The 12,368-nt window shown below is 40.0% G+C and overlaps 1 protein-coding gene across 6 annotated transcripts; it reads right to left on the bottom strand.

The window, feature by feature from the left end:
* Positions 1 to 2,863: 2,863 nt before the first annotated feature.
* PCDHB2 (protocadherin beta 2) lies at positions 2,864 to 9,933 on the bottom strand. 6 transcript variants are annotated; one of them, XM_025388899.1, is made up of 2 exons: positions 9,919 to 9,933; positions 2,870 to 5,429 (listed from the first exon to the last, which is right to left on the bottom strand). In XM_025388899.1, exons 1-2 carry the CDS (start codon positions 9,931 to 9,933, stop codon positions 3,054 to 3,056), a joined length of 2,391 nt encoding a protein of 796 aa, XP_025244684.1. In that variant the 3' UTR covers positions 2,870 to 3,053. The 6 variants fall into 6 exon arrangements, with proteins under 6 accessions (XP_025244682.1, XP_025244684.1, XP_025244683.1 ...); XM_025388898.1 differs by lacking the exon at positions 9,919 to 9,933 and adding an exon at positions 7,384 to 7,398; XM_025388900.1 differs by lacking the exon at positions 9,919 to 9,933 and having other exon boundaries at positions 2,870 to 4,981; positions 5,410 to 5,635.
* Positions 9,934 to 12,368: the final 2,435 nt, after the last annotated feature.

Below are 12,368 nucleotides of genomic sequence, written 5' to 3'. Positions count from 1 at the left end.
AGAGCAGCGATTCTTCCTGGTAGAGTCCTCATTTACATGATTTAGCGGAAGTGTACAGACACTAGCTTACCCCTCCCCTTCTGTAATAATTACACACAAACTTCAAAAGATTTTTCCTCTAGATGATAGCATGCTTTACTATCCTATTTATGTTTTTCTTTTTTTTCTAAACTTTGTGAAATGAGTCCGAATTGCCTATACCAGAAAAATAAAAGGAAAAGACACCTCCTGCAAGGTGGTAAAAAGGAAAATATATCATGTCAGAGGTGGATCCGGAGGGCTACAAATGCCTAATTTCTTCCACATTATCACGCTCAAGGAACACTTAAAGTGCTTTCTCTTCTTATTTCAGAGCAAATTTGCAATTATTCATTTCATCTGTATTAGCTTGTTTCCACAGATAATTGTTGAGTTTGTAGAAGTTAGGCAAGTGGTGGTAACAAGACAATGTCTGTATATCTTACAACAATTTTCCATCTAGTGGGTGTACAGTCTTTAAACAGATGTTTAAACAGTGTGAAAAGTGCTACATAGAAAAGGTACTGAGTGCACTGAAAGTATGCAATACAGGGACCTACGTTAATGGAGAGTGATTAAGAAAGTTCCCCCAAGGTGCACCATTTAATCTGAAACATGAAATAGGAGAAGTGTGCCAAGCTAAGACTGTAGAATGTGTGAAGGCCCTGAGAGAGTGAAGCATAGCTATTAAGAGATAATGAATGAAGGACAGTGAATACAAAACTTAATGTCTCAAGAGTAAGTGGAAAGGAAGGCTGAAAAGGTAAACCAAGGCCAAATAATGGGTGCTTGCATTTTATTCTGAGAACAAAAGGAAGCCATTGCAAGGTTGTTGGTAGAGAAATAAAACAGTGCAAATATGTGTTCAATGTAGCCTCTTTTGTACTTCTACACAATTATCAGGAAAGTTTGCTCTTAATACTAGTGATACTAAAAATAATAGCAATTTCACTTTTATGTCTTTATATTGAGTATAACTGCAAGCTATTCAAATACCTGTTATCATTTGGGGTAGAAGAAGAGAAACTTTGTGACTTTTCCAAAATCTTACAGGTAATGAGTTGGTTGATCAGAGACTTTTGATACCAACACAGCGCTCTACCCCACTGCTAATCTCAAAACAAGACCTTCAAAGTTAATATTACAATTTTAATAGGAAAGCTCATTCAAATGTGTGTAAAAATCATATAAAAATGTAAAGATAGACTGAGTAACATTAATAATTAAGATTTGTTTTAATGTATGGATGAGAAAGTAAACTGCAAGAAATGAAAACAGTTGGGTTAGTCATTTAGGGAACTATGGAAGGAAATTTAAGTAACAAAATTAAAAACCACAATTTCATCTGTATTTCTTAAGCCAGTGGACAGGAGAGGAGGCTCAATTTAAGCATTAAGAGAAAAAGGAAAAATACGTTGAAGGAAAGCAACAACAGAATGATAACTGCATGTTTGAACAATGGTGATCAATTCAATTAATAAAAAAATTGTAATTCATTGTACACCGAAGAGTATTTGGTTCCAGCAAAATGTTTTCCTTTAAGTGTTTTAGTTTATTTAAATATCAATATATCACAGGTAAAATACTTTTCTCTCTTTCAATCATTCAAAAATTTTATTAAGAACCTATAATGTTCCAGTGACTGTGTGAATCATGCAATAAATGAGGGAGCTGTTGAGAAACAGAACTCAAGCACCTTTATAAAAAAGCATTGAGAAGTCTAGGGAAATGAAAGGGGGAAAAAATAGAAGTAGCCAGTGGAAAAAAAGAGAGTGAGTGGTGTTAGATACATTTTTCTCCCAAAAGGTTTATTTCTAAGTGAATCCTAAATGCTCCAGAAAATGTTAAAAACAGCAATACCAAGCTATATTTGAGGTTTCTAAAGGTCAAGGACAAAGACATGTACTCCCTCATATTTTTTGGATTTTAATGAAGTGCTCAATGTTAATAGGTTATTAATAATTTTAAAAGATTTTAAAGGGGGGGGACTGGAATAAGCAGAGGGCTCTTAAAAAGCTATTTGAAAGTGAAAGCATGATGAATTAGCATGACTTTGAAAACTGCTAGACGTGTATTATTTATCTACATTTTAGAATATTAATGATTGATTTTTGACAAAAATTTATTAGAGCACTTACGATGTTAATGCCTTGTAGAATCCAACAGTTAGAATTCTTACAATCTCTAAAGATTAATACTTTTATATGTCAATATTTTAAGAAGTATATATATTGGGCCTGGGGGTGGTGGCTCAGGCCCTTAATCCAGCACTTTGGAAGGCTGAAGTGGGCAGATCACCTGAGGTCAGGAGTTCAAGACCAGCCTGACCAACATGGAGAAACCCTGTCTCTACTACAAATACAAAATTAGCCGAGCATAATGACTCATGCCTGTAATCCCAGCTACTTGGGAGGCTGAGGCAGGAGAATAGCTTGAACCTGGGAGGCAGAGGTTGCAGCAAGCCAAGATTGCACCACTGCACTCCACTCCAGCCTGGGCAACAAGAGCAAAACTCCATCTCAAAGAAAAAAAAAAGTACATATATTGAAAAATGTAAGGACGGTGCTTGCTATATTATTCATAAATATACCTATTTAAAGGGTTAGCCAATGTGAATTCACAGGATAGAATTTACACTAGCCTAAGAGGATATAACAAACACAAATATTCTGGGCTGGAAAATATAACTCATGTAATGATAACAAATATTTTCAAATGTAGGACTTCAAAATTATCTAGGACCACGGACTGTGAGGTCTGGAAAAGATGCTCTAACTTAAAGATTTCTGAAAATACAAAATTTACACTTTAAATGCAATTAAATTGCAATGAAACTAACCAACAATTAGAATACAAAGAAAATTTACATTCATTATACCGCAAAAACTCATACGTTATAAATACCAGTAACATGCATAGAATTGGAATAAGATAGTTACGTTCTAATAAAAGGAGACACCTCCAATGGGCAAAGCAGTGAAAAAGGACTTTCCACAAATTAAATGAGACTAGCATCAGTAGATCCTTATTAACACTTAACTGAATTCAAAGCTTTTCCTGAAACTGGGATTTGCCTCGTTAACCCTCTCTGCACCCTGAGCAACGAAGTTGGGGATAATTGGCTTCAGGAACTTGAACTCATTTGTCCCGGAGCCTCCAGTCAGACACACCTCGTACTGGTAGCTCTGGGACAGGGTCTCGGTGCCGCTCACGTCCACCAGATGCCCTGGAAAGGGACCCTCGGGCACCGAGCAGCGACCCACAGAGGCCGCCCTGCTCCTACTGCACAGCCGCACCGCCACGAACAGGAGCACCGACAAGAGGAAGAGCAACGACACTGAGGCCAACGCCACTACCAGGTAGACGGTGAGCGAGTCGGCCTGGGCCTGGGCCGGGGCCGCCTCCGGGAGCGGCAGGTAGGGCTGGGAGAAGCCGTCCACCAGGAGCACGTGTAGCGTGGCGGTGGCCGAGCGCGGAGGCTCGCCATTGTCCTTGACCAGCACCACCAGCCTGTGCTTGGCCGCGTCGCGCTCGCTCAGCAGCCTGGAGGTGCGCACCTCGCCATTGTGCGCCCACACGCCGAACAGCCCGGGCTCCGTGGCCTTGAGCAGCTGGTACGACAGCCAGGCGTTCTGGCCCGAGTCGCCGTCCACCGCCACCACCTTGGTCACCAGGTAGCCTGGCTCGGCCGCCCGGGGCACCAGCTCGGTGCAGGGCGCGGAGCCGTTCTGCAGAGGGTACAGCACGAAGGGCGAGTTGTCGTTGGCGTCCAGCACCAGCACGCGCACCAGCGCCTCGCTGCTCAGCTCCGGCGAGCCGCGGTCTGTGGCGCCCACGCGGAACTCGAACGCCTGCAGGGCCTCGTAGTCCAGCGACCTGAGGGCGAACAGGTGGCCGTTATCTGCGTTGATGGAGACCAGGGAGGCGAGGGGCAGGTGCGGGTCCTGGGGTGACAGCAGCGAATAGGTGACCCGGGCGTTGGTGCCTGAGTCTCTGTCTGTGGCGCTGACACTGCCGATGTGCAGGGCGGGGCTGTTGTTCTCGCGGACGAACAGGGTGTAGGAGGTTTGGGTGAAGGCGGGGGCGTTGTCATTGACGTCGGAGACCAGCACGGTTATGTTGTGCTCGATTTTCAGCCTGGGTGTCCCCAAGTCAGTGACGGTGATGGTGATGTTGTATTCGGATCTGGTCTCCCGGTCCAGGGCTGTGCTTATCACCAGAGTGTAAAAGTTCTCAACAGAAGGTTTCAAGAAAAAAGGAAGATCATCTTGGATGGAGCACACTGTCCTTCCGTTGTCTCCGGAGTCAGGATCTGAAACACTGAATACAGCAATGAGGGCGTCCTGCAAGTTTTCTGGGATCTGATTGATAAGTGTCGACATAGTCAGTTCCGGAGGATTGTCATTCAAATCCATTACTTGGACAAATACCACACAAGTTCCAGATAGGCCCCCACCATCTGTCGCCTGAATATTTACTGTGTACGTCTGGATGGATTCGAAATCCAGTGTCTGTCTTAAAAGGAGTTCTCCCGATTTTGCACTTAATCGAAACGTTTTGCGAATGTCTTCAGAGGCTTGGGAAAATGCATAAGATATTTCTCCATTAGTTCCAATGTCTAAATCCCTGGCAGAGACGATGGCAACCTGGGATCCAATAGGGCTGTCCTCCGGGATCTGCACCTCATAGAGCAGCTTTGCAAACTCCGGGACGTTGTCATTGATGTCCATAACTTCAATCCGTACCAGGGCCGTGCCGGACCTGGGTGGAGTCCCGCCATCTAGCGCTGTGAGGGTTAACCTGATCTCAGGCTGCTCCTCGCGATCCAGGGCTCTGTTCAGCACCAGCTGTGGTAATATTATGCCATCGAGACTGTCTTGTAAATTAAGATGGAAGTGGAAATTGGGACTGATTGTGTAATTTTGGAGACTGTTGGTTCCTACATCCAAGTCCTGGGCACGTTCTATTAAGAAAGTAGTTCCAGGAGTGATACTTTCTGGAATTTTCAACAGTATTTCTTTGTCTAGGAAAACTGGGGAATGATCATTTATGTCCCTAATCCGTAGCTCCGCCTGAAAAAACTGCAAGGGATTTTCTAGTAACACCTGGAAAGGTAAGACACAGGGCTCTGTGGGGCCGCACAGCTCCTCCCGGTCCAATTTCTCATTTAACAACAAATCCCCGGTCTGCTTATCGAATTGCAAATGCATTTTTTTTCCTTTAGAAACGACCCTGGCCCCCCTCACAGCAAGTTCTCCTATCTCCAGCCCCAGGTCTTTTAACAAATTGGCCACAAAGGAGCCACTCTCCGTTTCCTCGGCCACTGAGTAGTGCCTAGGCTGGGAACTAGCCTGAGCTATGCCCAGCAAAACAAAGAATATCAGGACTTGCCTTTGTTTAGGAACGCGCTCCTTCCCCTCTCCGGCCTCCATTGCCTTCTGGTCTCACACCAAACCTGCTCCAGCTCGGGCTCACGTTGTCGCTGACTCTATCTCCCCGTATCTCGCTGATACTGGGATGAGTGGACAATCCTAGGGCCCGGATTTCCCGAAGCGACCGCCTTAGAAAGCCTCCTCTTCCTGCTTGCTGCTGCTTTAGTTGAGTATCTGGGTGAAGGAGCGTCGGCTGGGTGCTTTGTTTCTGCTACTTCTAAGGCTGCAGCGCCACCCCGCGTCTCTTCCGAGTATTTATTTTCTCCTAAACTTTAAGAAAATCCCAGTGCTTTCTTTCAGGCTGATGGCAGTAGAAATTGAGTATTTTCAAGTAGTGTCTCTCAATATACCGAAGTCTTATTGGCGTTTCGAAAGGCTCTTCATTGCACCCACAGAGACATGGCAAGAATAAATAAATCTTCACTTCAGTTCCCTCACAGATCCAAGTGTTTTTTTTTTTTTTTTTCCAAACTGGAAAAAATAAATTTCAGAACCTGGAAGGGAGTGATCTTAGTCCTAGCATGCTTCAGAAGAAAGGCTTAGACTAAGAAAGTTCTATTTTTATTCAGAGTTTGGGCATGTGTGCAACTCAGTGGTGGTTAGGTTACCATCATCACACTCAAACCCAACCGAAAAACACAGAGACCCAGGAAAAGCACAGAATCCAAATAAGAGTATTTTAAGGGACACTGAAATAGTCTCCTTACTCATACTTCTTTCTTTGCACTGCTCCCGCTTCACATTTCCCTGAACTTTGATGTGTCTGAGCCTCATGAAACTCTCCAAGAGCAGCCAGATTTCTTCTTCTTGTAAATGTATCAATATTATTTTCCTTTCTAATGCCTAGAACTTTCAACATAACCTCAATTCAATTACCACATCTAGTAAAGTTAAGAGCAATTTCATAATATTAAATAGCCAGTAAATATTCCAGTTTCCCCAATTATCTTTAAAAATGTATTTCCAGTGATGGTTTCTTCCATCTGCTTCCAAACAAGGTATGTATGTCGTTGTTTGTTGTTAGTTTTTTTTAATTTTCTGTCTCTTTGGGGTTTTTTTAATGTTAATATAAAGAAATAAGTTATCAAGCCACAGAATGACACGAAGGAAACTTAAATGCATATTTCTCAGTGAAAGAATCCAGTCTGAAAAGGAAATGATACTGTATAATTCCAGTTACATGATACTCTGAAAAAGGCCAAATTATAGAGACACTTAAAAGATCAGTGGGTAGCTAGGAAGAAGAGGGAGGGGGAATGAAGAAGTTAACACTGGGGACTTTACAATACTATAATGGTAGATACACGACATTATACAGTTGTCAAAATCCACAGAACTATACAACACAAAGAGTGAACACTAAACTATGGAATTTAGTTAATAATTTACCAGTATTGGCTCATCAATTGTAACAAATGTACCACAGTAATGCAAGATTTTGATAACAGGGAAACTTTGAGTGGGAGAAAATCGGTATGTGAGGGGAACTATTTGTACTGTTTGCTCAATTTTCTGTAAAACCTAAGGCTGCTTTAAAAAAATAATTTTACTTTGGGAAGCCGAGGCGGGCAGATCACAAGGTCAAGAGATCAAAACCATCCTGGCTAACCTGGTGAAACCCCATCTCTACCAAAAATACAAAAAACACTTAGCCAGGCGTGGTGATGGGTGCCTGTAATCCCAGCTACTTGGGAGGCTGAGGCAGGAGAAGCATTTTAACCCGGGAGGCGGAGGTTGCAGTGAGCCAAGATCATGCCATTACACTCCATGCCTGGTGACAAAGTGAGACTCTGTTTCAAAATAATAATAATAATAATAATGATAATAATAAATATTAGGATGTGTCTCTAAAAGATCCATTGGGTTAAAAAATTGGGGGATGAAGAAAAAAATTAAATATATAGAAAAGTTGAAACAACTATACACAAACTACAACTCTAACCTCCATCCAAATTAACAATTGTTTGTTTTACCATATTTATTCTATCTTATTCTGCACACACACCTGCTTTTCTGCTGACTCATATGAAAGTAACTTGCAGACATCATATTTCACCTCTAAATATTTCAGCACGTATCACATAATTACAATATTATCTCATATAATCATAATGCTACTATCATACTTAAGAAAATTTTAAAAAATTCTACAATGTTATCTAAAATCCAGTCCCAATCAAATTTCACTGTCTTTCCATTATCTTTTCCTCAATTTTGATAAGAATTCACATTCACTCAAGTTCCTTTGACAAATGCACTTACTTTTTTAAACTATTTGTTATAAGGAATGTCTTAGAAACTTTTTCAACCAGCTTTGATAATGGTATTTGGGTGTTAGATCTATTTACTCTAGAATAGTCTCCCATCTTTAATGACATTAAATTTCTGAAGTGTCCAGACTAGTTGTTTTGTAGGATGTCCTACATTCTGAATCTGATTGTTTCTTCATGGTATCATTTAACCTGTTCTTCTATCCCCCGTATTTTCAGAAAACTGGACTGGATTATTTATTAAATGTAACAATAGCATAATATTTTAAAAAGCTCTCATTTATCCTCTGTAACTGCCAATAAAAGGATAATCACAGTTTCCCTTTCTTAACATTTAGAAAACATGCCTATCTCTACCTGTTATTTTTTGCTTTTCATGACTATTACTTTTATATGGATGTTATAATAATTCAAAATATTTTAATTCATTGACATTGAGCATTAAACAAATTCATTGAGGTGAATAATATCCAAGGCCCAAGTTTTTAAAAACAGCTTTTTATATAAGCTGCAAAACCTAATTAGGGTCCGAAATAGATGTCATGAAGATCAGTTATATCATACAGGCAGGTTATAACTGGAAGGTTACTTGAAATTTTACATTTAACCAGGTATATGGCTATTTCCTTTGGACAGGTTTTCTGAACTAAATCAGTTGTAGTTAATTTGAGATAAGATAAAGGAGAGGAAAATAGGTAATATGAAGAAAATAACATAATCTTGCTCCTCTCACAAGCGGGAGAATAGAAAACTTAATATCTAAGATACATCAGAGGATACAATAACCAAGAACACATTAGGTTTTATTGTGAAAAAAATTTTAAAACCTCTCATGTTGTCATGTGTCCTCACAATTCAGAAGGTTTTACCCATCTTTCATTTCAATGCTATTAACATACCTAGAAATAAAAGTAAGTTTCTCTTTTTCAAAAATGATATAACCAACACCAATATTTTATATTTGTATATGGGTTTCCAGCTTTAAATGCATTATATCTCTTATGCTATTTTAAATCATTTATTTTCTTAAACCTTGATGAGAATACACCTTCCTTCTTTACAAACGCTCTTATTTTCTTAATCTCCTTCAATAAGGAATCGTATATATTAGATTAGAATTTATAGCATATTTATAAGTCTAAATGAAATATGTTTACATATAGTAAATTTATTGTAATGAGGGAATCTATTACATAATTTAAAAATTATGTTATTACAATAGGTTTAATTTCTTAGGTTTGGCTTTACTTTTCATATGCTGCACAAGCACAGCCATTATCCTAGGAGTCACTTTCATAATTTTGAAGATTTGTTTCAATAAAATCTAACTATTAAAATATTACACAAATAATTTTATATACAGGAATAGAAAAATATTTTCAAAAACACTAAAAAATGAAAGCAAGTCATTACAGTCTTATTACAAAAGTACAGCCATTCAAAAAATAAATAAGAACACATTGTTCGAGTATCTGTCATAATTAAGCCTCTCTTTTTGGGACGAAAGGGTGATTTGATTTTTTGACTGCCATGAGATAAAAATTACAAGAATTAAGAGAAAGGGTAGTCAAAGGGATTTACATGACCATTTTCCTATCAAAGATAATACCAAATGATAGGGAAATATTATCCCTACTAGTATCCCTCTTTAAATAGAGAGGGATCTTCAGCTTTTCAATGCCTTCTGCCCATAAGCTGGCTTTACTTAGCCATAAGATGGCAGAAGAAGGAGGTGTTCTCAGTGATCTAACACTACGACTCTGCAGAAAATATGAGAGAAATATTCTAGGATGAGAAGGGAGTATTCTGGCATAGTTTATTACCCTAATCTAGGGGGGAAATTGGGGGCATATTCGACTAATATACTTTTGCCTTATTGAGGATACAAGTAAGTTTTCCCATAATCTATCAAGACATACATTTCATGAAGCTCAAGCAAACAGGATTTCAAAATAAAGGTCGGCTAGACTTCGTGGCTCACACCTGTAATCCCAGCACTTTGGGAGCCCAAGATGGGTGGACTGCTTGAGTCCAGCAGTTGGAGACCAGCCTGGGCAATGTAGCAAAACTCCATGTCTACCAAAAAAAAAAATCAGCCAGGTGTGGTGGCTCACGCCCATAGTCCCAGCTACTTGGGGGGCTAGGGTGGTAACATCACTTGAGCCCTGGAGGCAGAGGTTGCAGTAAGCCGAGATCACACCACTGAACTCCATCCAGCCTGGGTGACAGAGCGACACCCTGTCTCAAACAACAACAACAACAACAAACAAGCAAATGAAACATGAAATAAATGCCACTCAAAAAGGGGAAATGGTGTTGTTTATTCTCTTCCCACAGGACAAATAAGCAAGAAAAGGTTTTAAAAGTGATACCTGCACAAGAATCTTGCCCAATTTTGTTTAAGGAAAACCATCAGAGTCTATTAGGACAATCTGTCGCCTTGAAAATAAAAATCTTGACCAGGACTGCAGATAAAGTTAGATAGACCGATATAGATGGAAATAGAGATGAGAGAGTAGAAGTATGACCTCTTCCAAAAATCTCAGACCTTTTTTTATGATTAAAATAGGCTAAAACTTAAATCGGGTTTAGGTAATCTGGCAGACGATTGAATTTTCACTAAGATCACTATTGAAATTTTACTTTAAAAGAAAATATGGACCGGGCGCGGGGGCTCACGCCTGTAATCCCAGCACTTTGGGAGGCCGAGGCGGGTGGATCACCAGGTCAGGAGATGGAGACCATCCTAGCTAACACGGTGAAACCCCATCTCTACTAAAAATACAAAAAATTATCTGGCCGTGGTGGCAGGCGCTGTAGTCCCAGCTACTTGGGAGGCTGAGGCAGGAGAATGGCGTGAACCCGGGAGGGGGAGCTTGCTGTGAGCCGAGATAGTGCCACTGCACTACAGCCTGGGCGACAGAGCGAGACTCTGTCTCAAAAAAAAAAAAAAGAAAGAGAAAGAAAAAAGAAAATATGGCTAAGTACAATATCGAAAATTAGTAAATAATGAGGAAGTCCAAAGGTGTAGAGAGGGCAAAGAATATGGGCTGAGGGGAAGAAACCTGAAACTCTGACTACAAAATACAAAGCATAATCAATTTAGATATGCTAAAGAAATATAAGGAAATACTTGAAAATTATTATATTTTCATATCAGAGTAATTATTTGAACATCTACTGTGAAAAGGAGCAGGCCGACAAGAGAACAAAGGAATATTAAAACCACAGTTATGACCAAATAAATGCTAAGTGAGGAATCTAAGTGACAGACCCCATATTCCTGAGGTCTGTCAAGATGTAGCCAGTAGAGCTGACAGAAACAGCTGACCAGCAGCAGTTGTACCAGCAGCAGTTGTTGTCTTACTCTGGAGTACACAGGTGGCATCTCAGTGTCCTTGACCATAACCTGAAGTCTATGATTGGCTAGATTACCATCACTCACAAACCTGGTGTGCACACTTCCTAGTTTTGGGCTAACATGCTATGCAGATGGAGACTCAAGTCTTTGAGTAACTGATAGGACATGAAGATCTTCCAGACCTAGTCTCCTTCTACTGCCACCATCTTGAACATCACATAATCCGTTCTGCATTAAATATAACACAAAGGGGAACTGCCATTGCCATCAAGTATTACCAACCACACCAACACCATGCTGATAGCTCATTGTACTAGTGTCTGTTTCTCTCATACAGAACTTGACTCTTAAGGGCCTTACAAACAGATGATTTGTGTCCACTGTCGTGGAGTACTGCACATCCTGGGAAACCAGAAGCAAATAAGTTACTTGCGTATTTTTCTAAGTCTCTGTCTATGGCAACGTGCTGCTAAAATGCACACTTTTAGGGCTGTGTTTTCACACTTGGTAAGTGTAGAGGCAGTTTGGTGAAAATGAAGACCTGGTTTTATTGTTTCCTTTCAGCTTACGGTAACTCCAGATCTCTGGCAGTGATCATAGAATTGTACTTGTCTTTATTCTACCTCTATTGAAGGCTTTAGGGTGAAGGGAGGGTGATATTATGAAGCCAAAATATCTATTTTTTTCTGTGGTCTGGATCTGAAACACAGGAAACAGCAGATATGGTCTAAAGGCAGATATGGCTCCTTGGGACCCAGTTCATAAATGATGACATGATGATTAGGAGTGGACTGTCTTTTACATCAAGAAGTTACATTTTCCAGAGTCTTTAATTACTGATGATCTCAGAATCCACACTGTAGATTAGTATAGCCTTGGAATTTATGGGTTTGCATGATGGGTTTGCTTTTGGTACTTTTATACCAATGTAAATGTTTTATTAAAGTTTTCATTAAGTCTTCAGTAGCCCGGTAAAACCTTAAAGATAGTTTTCTATTATATCTTATATCCAAATTCCTGATAGAAAGGTGATAGCCAGGGAGGAAAAACTTTTTTTCTGGGATTACTGTACTGAACTACTGTATATTACAGCTGAGTAAAATCACTAACAACCCACAACTTTGGTGAAGACCAATGTAGATTTGGATCTATGTGGTGACCCATCATCCAATATCATGATAGTCAAATTAACCTCAACCCATTTCTTTCCATTGAGAAAATTGCCCATCCTCATTCAGGATATTTCCTGCCACCATTCTCTAAACAAACAGAAGAGAAGACATGGGA

Source organism: Theropithecus gelada, chromosome 6 (assembly GCF_003255815.1).
Source record: "Theropithecus gelada isolate Dixy chromosome 6, Tgel_1.0, whole genome shotgun sequence".
NCBI lineage: Eukaryota > Metazoa > Chordata > Mammalia > Primates > Cercopithecidae > Theropithecus > Theropithecus gelada.
The sequence above is the reverse complement of the archived record's forward strand: the minus strand, read 5'-3'. Positions and strand labels throughout refer to the sequence as shown.